Source organism: Teleopsis dalmanni, chromosome X, assembly GCF_002237135.1.
Source record: "Teleopsis dalmanni isolate 2A chromosome X, ASM223713v2, whole genome shotgun sequence".
Lineage (NCBI taxonomy): Eukaryota > Metazoa > Arthropoda > Insecta > Diptera > Diopsidae > Teleopsis > Teleopsis dalmanni.
Genome location: NC_051848.1, coordinates 56,894,984 through 56,914,812, shown reverse-complemented (window position 1 = coordinate 56,914,812; position 19,829 = coordinate 56,894,984). Strand labels below are relative to the sequence as shown.

General features: G+C 28.7%; 1 protein-coding gene across 1 annotated transcript; it reads left to right on the top strand.

Annotated features, from left to right (window-relative positions):
- Positions 1-2,132: 2,132 nt before the first annotated feature.
- Positions 2,133-16,316, top strand: LOC119662562 (angiotensin-converting enzyme-like). Its single transcript, XM_038072202.1, has 8 exons — positions 2,133-2,520; positions 2,586-3,173; positions 11,119-11,277; positions 13,178-13,418; positions 13,520-14,104; positions 14,171-14,310; positions 14,371-14,474; positions 16,214-16,316. The coding sequence occupies exons 1-8, from the start codon at positions 2,254-2,256 to the stop codon at positions 16,314-16,316; spliced, it is 2,187 nt and encodes a 728-aa protein (XP_037928130.1). The 5' UTR covers positions 2,133-2,253.
- The last annotated feature ends 3,513 nt before the right edge of the window (positions 16,317-19,829 follow it).

Genomic DNA, 19,829 nt, shown 5'->3' with positions numbered 1-19,829 from the left:
TGGGTTAAAGCTCCTAATATAGTTTGGAAATAATAATATCTCGGAATAAGGTGAATAGTTCTTTGGACCTTTTTAAATAAAACACTCTTTAAATGTGATTATAGTGGGTTAAAGTGTTTGTTGGTTTTATTGGATCAAATTGCTTTTTGTTTTAACAAAAGAGGTGTCAACCTCTTTGATATATCTTGTGATATATCGGATTGACCAGCAATAACCTGGAAAAGGACAGTTCAGCAGGACACGGGCAAACCGTTTAACCAGTTGAGAGCAATATCACAAAATAGAAACCAGTGGAAAACTTTTGTAGACTCCTTAAGGTTCTAATATAGTATGGAAATAATAATATCTCGGAATGAGGTTCATAGTTCATTGGACCTTTTTTAATAAAACATTCTTTATTCTGTGACTTTAATGGGTTAAAGTGTTTGGTGGTTTTAATAGTTCCAATTGTTGTTGACAATTTTTGTGATATATCGGATTGACCAGCAATAACCTGGAAAAGGACAGTTCAGCAGGAGACGGGCAAATCTTTTAATAAGTTGAGAGCAATATCTCAACAATAAAATGGAAACCAGTGGAAAACTTTTGTAGACTCCTTAATGTCCTAATATAGTATGGAAATAATAATATCTCGGAATGAGGTTCATAGTTTATTGGACCTTTTTTAACAAAACATTCTTTTTTTAGTGACTTTAGTGGGTTAGAGGGTTATATAGTGACTATCGATACTTTCCATTTACGAATAAAAATTAGTTACTGATTTATAAATATCGCTGATGTTGAATTTTTTTAATGAGTTATTGATTAAGTAGAAGAATTCATTTTTTTTAATTTTTAACATATATCACATATTGGATATAAGATAAGTACTCACTCTGGAAGTACCAGTTATTTTTATCTGAACATTTGTGTTGCACAAAAATAACAGTCACATATTTTTTTTGTATGTGAAAATGATTTTTTAATATTAACACCACCCTCCCTTATAATTGCATACACACATGCAAACATCTTTTGCATATTGTTAACTTTTCGTGCTTAATAGTTAACAATACTTTTTTCCTACTTCACGAGTATCTGAGTATCTGAGTATCTTAACTTAGCGAAGCTCAGTTCAGCTCATTTAAGTTTTATTTAACTTAGCCACTTGTTGCTTTGGTAGCTGTTGTTGTCGCGTTTTATTTTATTTTTGTTTTTATTTTTTTTATTTTTTTTTGTTTTTTTTTTTTTGTTTTTCTGATATGCTGAAGTTATGGCGTAGTGCTAATTTTGATTATCTCATACTCGGCGTCGACACTTTGACGTTACAAATTTGAATTTCGAACTTAAATTTATTTTTAAAAAAATTCTTATGCGAAAATGAAGTTGTCAGTACTGTTTTAGACGCGTTGCAATACATTACATTTTCATTGGAATAGAAAAAAAAATAAAAAAAAAATAAAATTTTAGATACAATTTTAGATACTTTAGTTCTTTTACTTATCGGTAGTTATGCGAATGTGCTAAGAATCCTCGAAAAGGATCACGGAAAATAGAATCGAAATAGAGTCAAATAGAGTCAAATTTTAGCTATAATCAACTAAGTTAATATTAATAGCTAGTATATATTATACTAATAAAAACATATTAAAGTGGAATATATTCAAGCCATATCGAATAACGTACAAAAATTTTTCTACTCTTATATTTTCTATTCTACTATCACTAATACTGAGAAAATCCAATAGTTAATTTTAAAAACAAAAAAAAAATCTAATAGTTAATGAAGTGTGCAATATAATTTATATATTTTTATGAAATATCATAATAAATTATATAAAATAAAATAAATATTAAAAAAAATATACCACATTTAATAAAATCTAATAACAAATTATTATTAACAAAATAATAATATTAGAAAAATATTAAAAAATAACCTTCATAAATTAATAAAAAAAGTTCAAATAAAAATAACATTTAATCAAATATATATTATAGTTGCGAATATATTAATAAGAAATATATATAGAAATATATATATATAATATATAAATAAGAAACCGTACGAATTCTAAAAGTTTTTTAATTTATTAAATTATAGCGGTTTTGCGTAACTACTATAAAAGAGTAATCTCTTTGTCGCTACCAAAATTAATAAAATAGTGTTTAGTTTAGTATAATAAATCTACAAGTGTGTATTGTTAATAATATTATAAAGTAAAAAAAAAAATTGTAACCTCTTAAATCAAATATATACATATATCCTCAAATATGAATCATAAATTCCTTATCAACACTGCCATTTTGAGCACTTTTATATTTATTGCCTCTGACTCAGTTCAGGCAAGTCCACAGCTTGATTTGCCCCCACTTAATACACCAACACCTCAGCCAGAAATTTATTACAATGGTTATCCAACTAGCTCGCCAGCACCAGTCACACCTACACAAGCACGCGGTGATTTAGATCGTAGTCAACGTTATGGTCCACCTTATATTGATGATGGTGGCGGGGAAGACGGTATCGATGATTATCGTGTACGTGTTTCTAAAGTTCATTAATAATTAGTAATCATTAGTAATCCCTTTAATTCCTTTTATAGTACGGTCAAACCTATGATGAGCGTATGCGTTATGGTTATGGCTATCCAAACCCTTCACAAAATTTTTCTAGTGATTCACCATTTAGCGATCGTGCTAATTACAGAAATGATGATATACGCTATGCCAATCATAATTATGATAATGAAAACGAACGGTATCATAATCGCTTTGCGGATGTTATAAATGATCAACGTCGTTTACGTGATCGTTATAATAATCCCAGTAATAGTCCTATAAACAATCCAAATATTAATATTAATTCCAATGAACGTTACACAACTACGCCATTACCACCTTCATTTTATGGTACAAGCACATACGATCCAAACAATCAATTTTTACGAAATGGTGGTGAACGTAATCGTTTCGAAAATCCATATATAAACAATCAGGATCGCTTTAATCTCAATGATCGTTATGCGGATCGTGAACGATTACAACAGGATCGTCGCTATCAAATTGAATTGGAGAAATTGCGTAATTTCTTAGTAGAAACGGATCATAAGGGTTCGTTGGAGTGTACGGCCAATGTAGCTGCACAATGGAATTTCGAGACTAACGTAAATGAATTTACACAAGCGGAAGCGGTAAGCTTAGTTTTTACTTATCTATTCATCTCTTTTTAGCATTCGTTTGCTATATGCAATTACAAAGCTCAAAATAATTGTAGTGTCGTTTAAGTTATGGGAAAATTTTCGGTAAAATTTTTCTCTGATTGCCATTTTTATAACATTTTGTAGTTTGGCTTTTAAGTTTAGTGATAATATGATAAAGTATGTATTTAAGTTTTTATATAAGGTTGCATATACATATGTTATGTACATTTTCATATGTAATTTGTTAAATGGTTTTTTTTTGCTTTGTATAAAAAATACTTCTCACATGCGAACTATTGTTTTAAATATCTACGTAGTCATTGTTATTGTGTATGTTAGGAATGCGGTCAATTTCAACTGAAAACTTACACAATTTGTACAATTTGTAATGCTCAGAACCAGTATATACTTGTAAATATATGCATCTGCAGCATATGCTTCCAACTCAAGGTCATGCAAAGTATTCAGACTACTGGGATAGTTACTTAAATTTTTTCAATGTCATCGCAATTTCGTGTGCAATCTACCATCTTTGAGACAAGGCAGAGTCTTGCAACACTTTCGACCCCAACGAAGTGCAAGGCTACAGACTGCAACGATGCAATACATTTTGTAGTTAAAAAGTGCGCTTTGTTATGATTTAAGGTTGTTTTATTGGAATTCATTTTGTAAAAATTGAAATACAAATTTTTTTGAAGTTTGCATTTGAATATCTGAATGTTTACAAAATTCAGTGTATCTTATTTCTAATATAGATCCATTTATTATGTATACTGCACTGCATTACTTCACTAAGACAACTATGATTATAATAAAATCCATTCTACCAGAAATGAGTTTCATCGCTAAAAATATAAATAGATCTGTTTTTTTGTTATTATAAAAAAATGAATCTGTTCCAAGTAACTCTCTAGTTCAATCAGGAAATAATTAGGCAAGAAATTTTATGGTCACTATGCTCAAGATCTTCCGTCAACTGAATTGCTTTAAAAATCCTCATGTGGTGCCATTAAAAAGTTCAAATTCTTATGAAAGATATCGAAGTCATCGATAATAACAATTTAATATACATTTATTACTATTAAATCACTATTTTTAAAATATTGATCATTTTCTTGACTTCTTTTTTTTTGTAGAATGTAGAAGAAGGTACGATGGTAGAAGAAGAAGATGATACATACCAGTAGTTGGTGATCTTCGTTTGAGAAAATTTTGTATTTTAAAATTAACACGAGAAAATCTGAATTAATTAAAATCCATGTCAGTAGTGGAGAAATAATATCTTTGAACAGAAGATTAAAAAGGGGAGCTGCTATGAAAACTATAAAAAATATATGCGTTCTTTATAAAAGACATTCATAATTTCTGGGTACAAGAAACGGGAAGAGGAGTGCTACGAAAACGTTAACTAAAATATACTTTCTGCCACAAAATTAAATCAGTATCTCAAAAATGAATAGTTTATCCAATTTTTTGTAAAAGGAATGATCACATTTTAATTAGAAGCCATGTCTGTAGCGAAGATATAACCTCTTTTAACCGAAAGTTTTATGAAGCTAAAGGGGAGCTGCTAACAGCTTGAAATAAATATATAAAGCTTGATAAGATGCTTAAAAAGTGCTTAGGGAATTGAAAGAGAAACCATTATATGCTCAATCAATTAAAGTACTTGCATTGATCTATTCATTTTAATTTACATTTAAATATGCATTTAAACGCTCTTTGTATGGGGTGATATGCGTCACTCCATGTCTGGGACTAATACCAGATATGATCCAAAATAAGTTATTTTTCAATTTGAAAGTGATATTACTTTTATTTCATCTAACAAAATGCTCAATGCATTACTTTGACTTAGTCAAGTAGTCAAAATCTTATAGTAAACGAAATTTATTGATGGGTTTCGATTGAAATGGATAGTAACTGCATATGGGTCATACTCTTAAAGGCAATTTGGATAAAAACTTTTTTAAATGACGTCTTTAAAAATGTTGAATTTAATTTATTAATGGTAGCGGCTAATGTTCTTGTAGAATTTCAATTTTAGACTAATTTTTAATTGATCAAAAATTTAATCTTTATTAATAATAGAGACTAAATGCTTAATGCGTTTTAAAGATAGTTGATTAAATAAAAATAATATTTTTATAAAAAAATTATATGCATATAACAGTAAACTTAAATTAGCAATTTTTTATTAGAATCTCTCTAGACTTTTTTCTACTTAATAGTAGTCAATTTGCATATAGAACTCTGCATGTCAGTAAACTATTTCAATTTGTATTCAATTGTTCTCTACAAGTAGGTCTCAAACACAGTTTGCATGTTACTATAATATTTTAACAAGATTGTTCAAGTATGAATATATACCTACAAATATTATCCTACAGTATTTAAGACTTTGTTGTATAATTCGATAATTAGGAATAGTAATAAAAAAAATTACTTATAATTATATATTCACATTTATGTATAAACTTTATTTAAATTTATTAACATATTAATTCATAAATTTAAGATTTTATAAATTCATTGTTTATTTATTCATATTATTTTTGATTTTATTTTATTTTATAAAAGTTATGCTTAATTTTCATACGTATTTATTTTATATGTAATAAAAAAGGATATAATAAAGAAATAATATAAAATACTAAAACAAAAATCAGTTTTACATATGTATATATACATGTTCACAGACACTGGTGCTATTAGTATCAATTTAATCTTAATAAATCTTATTGTTACCATATATGACCAAGCGTGTCTCGAATGATAAATCACGCAGAAAAAAGTCCATTACATTCAATTAGATAGAGCTTAAAAAAAATTATATTTGAATATACTTAGAAAATAGTTTAAATTTGGATACGCTATATGTCCTAAACGGAGGGAACCATTATACAATTTGTTAAAGCTAAATACTGTATTTTACGAATACTTTGTTCATAAAACCAGGCAATCACGCGATAAACTAATGAGAACCTCTCTAACAAGCACGCCTATATTAACGAAAACCCCATCGCTTACATATAGAGTATTTATTTTTATATGAGGACTATCTATGTTTCTTCGGTATTTGTCAACATTATAAATTGGTGTCCAATTGATATATGAACATAACATACTATGATATGAACACGTACCATCTTTTTTTTCTTAAAGTAATTAAGATTTTCAATAAGGTAGATATTTAATTATTCCATGCTATTTATTTAAGCAGATGCGCTGCATCAAATGTTTCACTATAGCTGTCATCTCATTGTTAATTAGTATTTATTTAGGCGTATAAGCTTCAACACATGTTTTACTATGGTTAACGTCTTATTGTAAATTAGTATTTATTTAGGCATATACTCCGCTAGAAAATACCATGAGGAAATATACATAAAATAAAGAAATAGTTTAAATTAATCAGTATCTTATAGCTACACAACTTGTATATCATATGTAGTATGTATAATACTACTTCAATTATTCTAGACTCTCTTAATATTTTAAATAAAATTCCTATTGCATTAATGTTGACCACAAGCGAGTAGTCCATAATTAGATAATTAGATTAGATTTTTGTTGTAATAAACATTAAAAATATATCCAAAATATTTAATTACGAGTAATTTTCTATTTATTAGAATTTTTACAGAAAATATAAAAATCACAATTGGCGACATAATAAGGATTTTTGTTTAATAAAATATATTGAAATCATTGCTTTAGATAAATTTGTAGAGTGTAGGTATAAGAGTTCTTATATTTTATTAAAATAAATGTATTGAAGTCAAATAAACTTAGGATATATGATTAAAAAATATATATATAAATTCATAAAAAATAATATACATAATATTGTTAATTTTCGACTAATTTTGATATATGTATGTATATTTATGTAATTAGTTTATTCTTTTTATTTTAAATAAAGTCAAAAAGAATACCTTAGAATTGGTTAGCACGTACTAGATTTTGTTTTTAATATTATAGAACCCATAGGACTTTTTATAATTTTGAAATTAAATAATTAAAAAAAAAAAAATTAAAATGAAGCTCCAAGGCTCACTCACTGAAGTTGCACTAGGTCATTAATAATATGTGCTCCCTGTGCCTAGAGTATAAAGTATTCTTGCATAACATTATCATAAAACCAATATGGATTTATAGTATCCGGCAATATGGTAATGCTAGTGCTTCAAATATTGAAATTATCCAAAGAGCCCAGTCAAAAATACTGAGAACAATCACTGGTGCCACATGGTATTTTAGGAATGAAAGTATCCATCGGGATCTACAAATTCTGAATTCTGCGTTAAAGCTGCATTTAACAATATAACAAAAAAATACAATAAAAAACTGACAGAACATGTTGGCTCCTTAGCAAGAAATCTCGCACTTCTATCCATTACTTTCCGCCTAAAAAGAGCTTAAAAAAATAATTTTAGATTAAGCGAAAACATATTACTAGCATTGTCTGTTTCTCTGAACTTGTTTTTAGTCAAGTATCCTAAACATTTAATTCTCTTTGCGCGAATTTAGACCATTGACCAAATTTTTTGGTACAAATTATACATACATATACATGTACATATGTATACATATGAGTTCGGGGTTATTAAGGTTTTATAAAGTAACTACTTGCTTTTGGAAGTCATCATCAGAAAAATCATGAACGGATTATATATAATTTTTTATATATAACACTTCTTGATGCGGTTATAGCACATTCACATTGTCTCATTTAGGGAGTTTTGCTCATTATAATCACTAATGAGGATAATTTACTATACAAAAGTCTGTCATATAAATGAGCTCATTTACAATAAATCAGCTCAATTTAGATTAAAAATGTCAAATATAACCCTTAATAAAAAAAAAATTTGCCGCAAGGAAATCAACAAAAGTTGAAATATTTGTCATATATTTCATATGTAAAATGTAAACAAACAACAGCTGAACTGCAAGCAAAGGCACTGAGGAAGTGAGTATTTAATAATTAAATATATAATTAATATACAAAATGTATATAAATGATTTAATATATCAATTATATATTAAATTTTTTTATGTGATATATTATTAAGTGAAGTTTTTCAAAAGTTCTATCAGCTGCAAAAATGACCGCATTATAATGTGAACGTAACCTTATTAATATAAATGAGCAAGTGCCTAAATGAGACAGTGTGAATGTACTATTATATATATGGTGGGACGTTGGGACAGCGCACTGTCCTACAAGTGGCCCCACTGAGTCGAAGGATTAGTCGAAGCATACCACGAAACTTCTTGGGTCCTTTTTCGTCCTTCGATTCTCGGATGTTGTTATTGAGTTAAAGCTAGAGTGGATTCCGTTCGCATAACTACATCTTTTGTTAATGCAAGCAGCTCATTTAGCTTGAGGTTTCCTGCCAAGTCATCACCAACCCAATGGTGTCCCAAGACAGTCTTCCTCCTACTTGCCAGTGCTGGATATTGGCACATTATAAGCACCGCTGTCTCCTTTTTTTCTAGACATAGTCTGCAAGTGTCTTCCTCAGCAAGAGTTATATTTTTGAGGTGATACTTGAAGTTGCCATGTCCAGTAATTATTGAGGTCACCCAACTTAGAGTGCTCCACGAATAGCTAAGCACTTTTATCGCTTCCCTGGCCCACGGTTTCGGCATTATGAATTTAGTTTCCCTACAAGTTCTCAACTCTCTCCATCTATTAAGATGAAGTGAGATTATCCACTTATAGACATAGACTGCCGTCATATTGTAACTCAATGGAATGTACTATTAGTCTTATGAGTTAAATGTACTTCAAATAGTATTTAAAGATAGGATAGAAGAATCAGTTTTGTCTGTACTTAATGATTCTATTAATAGTTATAATTCTAATTTCTAACTAAACTTTTTAAATGAAGTTAAACATGTATATAATTAAAACTTACATTCAGTATTTCAGGCATTATGGCAGAGTTTATGTTTGTACACAAGGGTTAATATTATTATTATTATTTATTACTGATACAAAAAATTCATACAGCACTTACAAAAATTATAGAATTTATTTAAAATCTAAATTAACAATAACATAAACAAAAAAGACATATGTTTTCTAATTGTTACTTAAATTTAAGTGACCCCTAAGGTCAGATTGTGATTTGCGAAATCCGTTTTTTTTTTTTTGACAGTAGGTGGAAGCATCGAAAACCACCGCATGCGACTTGAACCCACTAAACCACCTCTTTAGAATGAATGGAGAAGATTTCGAACAGCATTGTGATAACTTCATTCCAGTAATCAGGGGAGAGAGGAGCAAAAATAGACTTAATACCTAGCGAGCTAGCTTTATCTATGCCAGAAAGCAAGCGCGAATTCCGTTTGGTATGCGTTTAAGATATTATTGAGCTAAACCCAGCTATTCATATTACTAAATATTTTTTTGATAGAATCGAGCAATGAAGGGTTAATACAGAAATCACATTTTGTGAACAAATATGATGCGTTGCCAACTACTTTTGTTTTATACTTTGAATTATCATTACCGTTTGCAAATTTCTTTTTTTTTTTTGTATTTATTTTATATTTGAAAGAATGGTAAATCCATTGAAATAATATTGTGTGCTTTGTTGTTGTAGTTCTAATAGAAACATGCAATTAGAGTTGTTGTTGTTGTTGTGAAGAATGTTTTTTATATTAATTTTGTTGGAAATTATAAGCTGTAAAGCTGTCCCCTCTCAATTATTTATGAAATGATGTGTTTGCTTTGTTTTTGTTTTGCTTGTTTTAAGCTTTCCTTCTTTGTTCAAATTTTACTCGGTTGAATATTGGCTCTGGTACCTGTTCTAGTGGAAGGAATGGAAGACGATGACGGACAGGCGCGCGGGTATATTTACTGCCCTCGTAAATTAATTTGCTTGTTATAGTTACAACAATAAAATATTTGTTTATTACAATTAAATATAATAACGATAATAGTATAGTATAGTTTTTTTTTTTGTAAGCGCAACGGTGTTTTACAGTTGATTAATAGTCAGAGTTAAATTCATTTAAATAAAAAAGTTTTGCTTAGTCTTTAAATTGTGTTCAGTGAATAATTATAAAAACTCGGTTATTAAAAAAATTAAATAAATTTAGTAAAAAATTTTTTTCACACAATTAGCCTTCATTTTTTTTTTACATTCTGTAGACTTTTCTATTATATTAATTTGTTAATTTATGTCTTCGTTTTTAATTTAATATGATTATAACAATGTATTTAAGACAAACAATTATTAAATTGCTTATAAATGCTCAGAAAAAAGTCTATCAGAAATTGGACTTATTTAGGACTAGTCTGAAACCACAAAGTAAGTAGTATATATCATATTTCCATTTCCGCAAAAAGTAATAATTATATCGATCTTCATGACTTTGAACTATTCTTAAGTATTCTTAGTACACGTGGACCAGTTAATAGGCAGTGAGTACTTTAATTACGCTTTACTGTTCGGTAACGGGTTTACATGGATCAATTTGAGAGTAGTGCGTGCGGACTAGTTAGCGCACAATCAGTTTTTCAATAAAAATATTAAATGCTACAAAAATATAATATAATATTTAATAATTATTCATTTTTGTTTATTTTGCAAGATAAAAAAATATTTACTATATATAAACTAATATTATACTAAAGTAGTTCTAATTGTATTTAAAATTTGTTGAAATTTATTAAAATTTGTTATACAACATGCTTAACTTAAATTAAGGTTGTAAGTCCTTTAGATTAACTATATTCTCGTTTGAGAGTCATTAAAGTAGTCAGCAATAGTTTAATATTAAATATATAATTTCTTATAGACATTTATTTCGTTTTTTTCAACAGGGTATATTCAGATTTATGCATAAATAATATTCAAATATATGTATACTCGTATATTATGTACTATATTTTAAAACAATAAATTTTTTCTTTTAGCTTAATAGCCAACAACATTATGTTGATTTTCAACGTATAGTAGCTGAACAATCTAAATATGTTAACAGAGATCTTATATTCGATAGACGCCTATATAGGCAACTAATGTTGCAATCTGAAGTTGGTCCCAATGCCTTACCACTTGATACACTAGATAGGGTAAGTGAACTCCTATACTATTATTCATCATGTTAATTATTTATTTATTAATTATTTTTATAATATTATACAATACATATTATTATACTATATATTATTTCCTATTTTTAAAGCGAATGTATATCTCCGTTTATTTTCTTTTCCGATTTTATTCTAAGAAACTGCCAGGATGTTTTGTTCAAAACTATTTTATTTTCTAGAGTTGAGTCTTAAAGCCACCTATTCAAATGTATGGTGCTTACCTTTTGATTATTACTTATTAACTCTATATGATTATGAATTCTATGCTTTAAAGCATAGTATTTCGATAAATCATGCCCATTTATTTTATTGGTCGCAACATATTCAATATTTCCTTTCCAAGCTGCTTACATACATTATTTTAGGTCTTCTTCGTCATTGAATCATAGGCGGACATAAACTCATGCCCTAGCCATATTGTTCAATATTATATTTTTATTGCAAGTAGTCTATTCAATTGTATAACGTTGATTTAAATTATGATCGTACGAAGTTCGCAACTAAGGTACAGTTTGTCAATAAAATTTTAATAATAAAAATTATTAAAAAAATGATAATAAAAATATTTATTTACCGTTGTTTGAAAGTTGGTTTTATTCACTGGGTTTCAGATTTAAATAAACAAACATAGTTGTACTTGTTGATTTAACTTTAAAATATTCAGCGAATATATATACATATATATATATACCTATATATACATATATATATCATATCGTATATATATATACATATCATAAATTAATATATGATAGAGCATATGCACAATTTTGACTTTTATGTTCACACATTTCTCTGGAAGTCTTGTTATATTACTAAATACCTATTTATTGTAGTAAAAGTTCACTTAAGTGAACTTTGATTTCTAATATAATTATATGGATATTATGGAAAGTAGTGCAGTTCTACTTGCACACGTTGAAAATTGACGTTTTTATGCGTGACCAATAGCTGTTTAGCACATAGCTATAGCCTAACTTAATTAAGCTACGATAGTTGGTTATACTCGAGGAAGACTTTGTTTCCTCGGTAGATTTCAGGCGAAGGCTTGTTCAGAACTTAGTTATCGTGTGACCATGGTCTCGAAGAGGATATTGCATCTGTATGGAGGACTGTTAATCTATGGTAAAATTCATAAAAGCTTTCTGTGGTGAAATGATTAAGTAACTCTGTAACTTACCTATTGATGAGTGTGTTCTTCTATAGTTGCACGCTAAGATTTTGTTTTTTTCATTGACAATTATTGTCAAAAACAGAATTGGTGAAAGTATGTATAGATCTGAGGAACATTTGTATAAAAAGGCTGTAAAGGAGAACTATGGTGTTTAACTGAGTATTCACAAATTTGAATTTTTTAGTAATGTGATCTCAGAAGTAATGTGATCTCAAACTATTATTTGAAATATATTCGTATATGAGTATACGAAGAGATCAGCACCCAATCTTTGTTTTTTTTGAACCCAGGTTTTTATTTTCTAAGTATGGAATTCAGTTTAACCCCATTAAATATATATATATAAGAGTATTTAGTATATTTTCACTTCATATATACTATAAATCTTGATGCAATATTTAGAATTTTTTTTAAAACTCCTTAGAGATTAATAAATTAATATCACTTATTATTCAAACTATTATTTGAAATATATTCGTATATGAGTATACGAAGAGATCAGCACCCAATCTTTGTTTTTTTTGAACCCAGGTTTTTATTTTCTAAGTATGGAATTCAGTTTAACCCCATTAAATATATATATATAAGAGTATTTAGTATATTTTCACTTCATATATACTATAAATCTTGATGCAATATTTAGAATTTTTTTTAAAACTCCTTAGAGATTAATAAATTAATATCACTTATTTTATTTGCTTTCAGTATAATCGACTTATTAATGAAATGCTGTTTATTTACAATGGTGCAAGTATATGTGCTTATCAGCAGCCTTTTCAATGTAATTTGCACTATATACCTGATCTTAAAGAAATTATGGCTAGAAGTCGTGATTGGGATGAATTGCAGCATACATGGGTAGAATATCATCGCAAAGCGGGTCGTGAAATGCGTGATGGCTATGAGCAACTAATTGATGTTATGAATGAGGTGGCTTATTCAAATAGTAAGTGTGAAAAATTGTTATGGGAAGATTTTATTAATCTTTTTATATATTAATATTATTATAATTATTTTTAATTAAAATTTGTTGTTTTTTTTAATAAGATGTCACTAATGGCGGAGAATACTGGTTTCTTGCTTATGAATCTGGCAATTTTCGACAGGATGTCGAAATTGCTTGGGAGCAAATACGTCCACTTTATGAAAGTCTTCATGCATATGTTCGTCGCAAGTTACGTGATTATTATGGACCTGATCGAATCAATCGCATTGCACCCATACCAGGCCATATACTAGGCAATATGTTTGGACAATCATGGTCAAATGTTTTGGATTTAATTATACCATATCCAGGACGTAAATTAATTGATGTTACACCACGAATGCTTGAGCAAGGTTACACGCCACTGCTTATGTTTCAATTAGCTGAAGAGTTCTTTACTTCAATTAATATGTCCGCTGTGGGACCTGAATTTTATCGAAATTCCCTTTTTGAGCAACCACTGGATCGTAGAGTTTTGTGTGAACCATCTGCATGGGATTTCTGCAATCGACATGATTTTCGTGTAAAAATTTGTACAGAAATCAATCAAAAAAGTCTAATAAGTGTACATCACGAAATGGCTCATATACAATATTTCCTACAATACAGACATCTACCGAAAATATTTCGGAACGGTGCCAATCCAGGTTGGTGTTTTTCATTAAGTTCATGTGTATATTTTTATATATATTTATATTATTTATTTTTCCTAGCATTTCATCAAGCAATTGGAGACGCTATTGGTCTCTCTATAGCAACTCCTAAACATTTTCAAACGCTTGGACTGCTACAACGTTCTGTCGATGATGTTAGTTATGATATAAATTATCTTTTCACCATGGCTATTGATAAGGTATTATATTTTAAAAGCTGTACTTTTATATACAAATGTGTAAAATTTTATTCTTTATAGGTAGCATTTTTACCTTTTGCATTGGCGTTAGATAATTGGCGATATGACTTATTCAGTGGCCGTATTAGAAAGCATATGATGAATTGCCATTTTTGGGACTTAAGGTAAGTTTAATATTAAAATGTTCGAACATATAGGGAATTTAGATTTTTAAAATTTCGTTTTAAGTGCTTAACTTTATTAGTTTTTTAAATGCTCAATATTTTTGATGGTTATACAGTCGAATCGCGATAAATCGTACCCCTATAAATCGAAAACCTCAATAATTTCTAACAAACTGTTGGTCCCTTGAAGAAACCTCATTAATTTGTAATATTTTCATACATTATGGTCCTCTCGTTAATTCGTACTGTATTTGAAATTCAATGAACATTAAGCTTTTCAATGCTTTACTGACATTATAAGAAGGCGTCGAAGGCAATGGATCTATTTAACGAATGGCTTCAGATGCTGAATGATAGCATGAAAACTAGATATCGAAAGAAACTGGTTATTTATGGATAATTCTACAGCGCATAATGGGTTGTACACTATTTACTGGAATGCAAATTGCTTATAAAGCGTGGAATTGTGCCAGCAGATCTTCCATTTAAAACTGCTTCTAGGCTTGCGGAAGCAGTCAAGTCGAACAATTCAACATAGATTATCTATGGGAACGTAAGAACTTTAAAAATGTCACCCTTTTTGATGATTACGTGAACATTGATAAGGACGTGGCTGTATCTGGTATGTTTACATAATGTCTAAAGGTGCGCCTATTAATAATGAGAGCGATGAGGATGACATTGTCGGTGAGGCACAACTATAACGAATAAATAAGTCAAATTGGCCATTCAACAACTACAATAATCTGTTTCAAATCATGATGTCAAAAAAAATGTTTTTTATTGTTTATAAAGTTTGGAAAAATTATTTGAAGATATAGGCGAAATGAATCTGAATCAATTAATAATTACCAACTTTTTTAAAATTAAAACTTGATCTTTCTTTATATAAATTTTTATGTTTTTATTTTTTTATTAATTAATAGTACGTAGGATGTAAATACAAATGTAAATTGGATTATTTATCTATTATCTATAATATAATATATATAAAATGTATGAATATCAACTGAAATGTAAAAGCACCGTTAATTCGTATTTTTTTTCTTTTTTAAACTCGTTAAATCGAAACCTTGTAAATTCGAAAGCCCCACTAAGTCGTAAAAAATGTTGTTCCCTTGCGATTTCAGATTATCGGGATTCGACTGTGTATATGTATCTGCAAGCAAAATGATTTCTATTAGTGCAATTGTATTTATTTAATTCTTACCTATTTTTAAATTAATTTACTCTTGAATAGAATAACTTGCCTTACGTGTAATTAAGAATTTTTCAATAAATTAGAAACCAAGGTTTTTTTCAGTGGAAAAAATCGAAAATCATAAAGTTTCTGGAATTTTTAAATATTTCAATCAATTATTTTATATCCTTAATTTGACTTTAGTGGTCAAAATATTTATAATAATATTTGATAAATATTTGTTTTTACAGAAGTAATTTAATCCAATTCCAGTTGATTATGCCATCGGGTTTTTATATTTTTTTTCCTTAAACTACTTTGTATGCCTTACGTGATCAATAAAATTCATGTAATTTTAATTGGACATGAGCTATATTTGATCATTTCCTCAAGGTGTGGACATATTTAAGATTTTGTACACATATCTTGATAAAATGTAGTGATATTTTTGGTTAAATTAAATTAATTTCGACTTTAGTATTTATTTTTAAAAAAATTTATGTATTAATTTTTTATGTAATAAGACTAACTTTAATAATTAAAAAAACTTGATTTTCAGAGAACGTTATGGTGGTATTAAGCCACCAGTGCTTCGATCAGAAAAAGATTTCGACGCAGGAGCAAAATTTCATATTCCAGCAAATATACCATATATCAAGTAAGTGCATTACAAATTACATACATTTATATAAAATGTCATCTTAACTTTAAATCATTATTATAAATTATTTATTAGAATTTTATTATTACAAAATTATATTGGCATTGTATTATAATCTTCGCATTTATAACATGTGAGTCCCCACATGTCCTATGAAGACAATAAGAAGACCATTTAGACTTTAAGACCATTTTTAATATCGGAACAAATGAAATATAGTTCAATAATACTTATGTCATAAGTCGATCGTAACATAGGTAAATTGTGACCAGAAAGAAAATACATATTATAACATTAAGTTAGTTCAGTGCACACTTAAAGTGATTTATATTAATATACAATATTTAGATAGTTAGTCGTATGAAAATGGGTACTGAGATTTGGCTTTGTATGTAAACAATTCTTTATTAATGGCGATTTGTGCATTCGGATTGTTTGATGTCTTTAGGTTCCTATTCAATATTAGGCATATATCAGCGATGTTAGCTAATTTATAGGTTTACAATTTCACGACACGTACGTTGGAGTTATCGAAATAAATGAATGTACACATGTTGACTAAAACATTTGAGAGACATAGTTATATACAATATAGTTGTGTTCTGCACACACTAGGATGACATTGTAAAGTCTAGGACGTATTGCAACTAAAAAGCAAAACTTAATTTCATTCATTGAGTAAATAGCTAGACAGGGATATTGATCAGTAGATTAATTTAACTTATTGATTTGATCAATAAAACTATTTTATATTGTTTCTCATATTTTTTGCAATTGTTTTTTTCAAAATATTGTAAAAATATTCTATGTGAATTATAGCAATATATATATTTTATTTAATAATCACTTATTTACTTAATTGATGTTGTTAATTGATGATGTGACTCGCTGGGACCTGCTTGTTAAGTCCTTTTGGGAAGTGTTGTCCCTTGGTTCTTGCTGGCAATAAGTGGCTCTTCACGTAGACCCGACCGCTCTTGGAATGACTCAATTGTTCATAATAAAACATTGTCAGAGTTCTGCATTTCCATTGTCATATATTTTTTGTCATGTTATGTTAGTATACTATTCGCAGAACTTGTCAAAGTGTAAATATCTAGTCATTTTCCCTATTAGCACATTACTATCGGATTGGTAATGTGCCTGCTGTTTTTCAGACACTGTATTAAAACAAACATTTCGTTCTAGGAAGATGGTGGAAACTACCGATTCTCAAGAACCAAAAATCTTTAGTTAAGAGAAATGTTCTTTACATATTTTCAGTATAATCTGTATATCCAAAGCTAGATACCAATCTTACGGGTATTATTCCGGTTTTGAAGCATCTCGATTTCTTTATCTTCTGTAGCCTCTGAAGACTGAAAAGTGAGACTATAAGTAAGATTTTAAGCGTATTTTAATTTTTTTTTTTTTAATATAGGTTTTAGGTGAATTGGTTGGGAGTATAGTTTCTGTGTTGTTTTGCATTTCACTTAAGTAAAAGTGAAACAGTAGCTTAGTTCTTCTTAAGTACATTTATAAAAGTGGCCAAAGAGAAATACTCTTTTGAATGTCTTATAATTTAATTGAACAAACTTTCTAGATTTTATATTGATAATATTGTTATTAATGTGAAGAGTATTTGATAATTTCTTCATAATGGGCTTAAGAGAATTTTGAGGAATTCATTTTCATTATCTACTGCTATTTCGAATGCTTATAAGCTCGCTTAAACAACTGTATGTGATATTTGTATATTTTACGATGATACGATTGTATATTGTTTATATATTGCATATTGTATTAAATTTATTTTTTATTAATTAAAACTAAATTTATAAATAGATTCTAACATAAATAATCGTCGTATATGTTTCCAAGAGTGGTTGTAATAATACTTCGCTCTGAGGAAGAAGTTAAACCAACTTTGAAACGTCGGCGATATATTCACATCAGCTTTTTCTAAAAACAGAGATTAATTAAATTAATTATTATTATAGTCCAATAAATTGCTTGAATGATATTTATAATTCAGTTTAATTGTATTATTTGGCAACACAACTGACTAAATTTATGAAAATTGATTCCTTCTATTGTTAGCCAGATGATGTGATGTATATGGGTTATGGATTTAGCAAACATTAATTATTGTTCATAAAAATTTAAACAAATAGTATTTATACGTAATTACACCTGCGAAGAGTAAAATGCTTTTGCCATTGGACTTCCAGTAGTAGACTCACATAACGATCGGTACGTACCATATTTGTGTATTTCTGTAAAACCCATTGAAATGGAATACATATATATGTTTCGTAGTAGCTATAAAAAGTTAAATATCTTGTGCGATTATGAATTTCCCGCATTCACTTTCCACTTCGTTGGAATTGAAAATGAAATTGGAGCCGAAATCGTAAGTAACTATTTTGTTGCTGATATTTATTATTTTTCCACACTCCTGTTCACAACAGACGGGTATTACAAAACTGAATACTGAATACTGAAACTGACCCAATAAACTCATTTTTCGTTTTCTTGTGAAAAGACTCGGCTCAAAACTGTGTCAACATTTGCGGTAGAGCCGCAGCACAATTTCATACTTGTGAACGTACGAGTAATAAATAAATGGATAGACTCTTGAAGCAGTCATAAAAGAAATACATATAAGCGAGCCCGCCTTAAACGAAATGTCATTGACTGCTCTGCACAGTCGTACTGTCTTCAAACCGACTTGACTTTAGTGTTTGGTTCAACTTGTTTTGTTTTGATTTTAGCTTCAGTGGGTTCGTTTGGTTGCTTTGTTGACTAAGTTGTTTGACGGTATCTGACTGCTTTTATCGTTTTGGAGTGAGTCCACGAAGTTGAAGTTGTACTCGCCAATAAATGCGTAAGCGCCAGGTACATTTTTCTAAATTAACAGAATTAGCATAACAATACATAACGGCAAGTTTTCGCGTCACTTCTCATTATGACACGCTCAACTCTATCAACTCAATCAACTCAATCAGCTTGAACCGCAATAATTTCGCTTTTATATTTAACCTCAGGCTTTAGAGTTGTGATATAATGTTTCATGACTAATAATAATATTTACCACGATTCAAACTAAAATTGTGAATGGTTACTAAAACGGAAAAGATCCTAAATGCATTTTTTGTATACAACAATTGAGTTTTGTAGCACAATAAACATCGCTCTAACTAGGTTTATTGCCTCCATCTAAAGCGTTTTTTGCTGCATTAAATACTTAAGTTGCCAATATGTTGGCAACAACCGAAACGCCCAATAAAATTACAAAATCTTTTGCTTATCTTAGTTGTCATCTAAAACCTATTTTACAAATTTTAATTGTCAATACAAATTAAATACCACAAACACGATTTACTACGACTCTCTAGACTTAGGTAAAACAAAGTACAGTGAATAGTTTGCATTGAAAATTCATCACTGTGACATACAGTGCAATGCTTACAACCACTTAACAACCTTAGTGTGAAGAACAGAAAGCTGATCTACAGCCAGATAATTAGACCAG

What these genes read in the sequence shown, in the direction of transcription:
- LOC119662562 (XM_038072202.1), top strand. Translation starts at nt 2,254, where the DNA reads ATGAATCATAAATTCCTTATCAACACTGCCATTTTGAGCACTTTTATA. An exon ending in TCGGAACGGTGCCAATCCAG is followed by an intron (nt 14,105 to 14,170) that starts GTTGGTGTTTTT and finishes TATTTTTCCTAG; the next exon opens with CATTTCATCAAGCAATTGGA. An exon ending in TGCCATTTTTGGGACTTAAG is followed by an intron (nt 14,475 to 16,213) that starts GTAAGTTTAATA and finishes CTTGATTTTCAG; the next exon opens with AGAACGTTATGGTGGTATTA.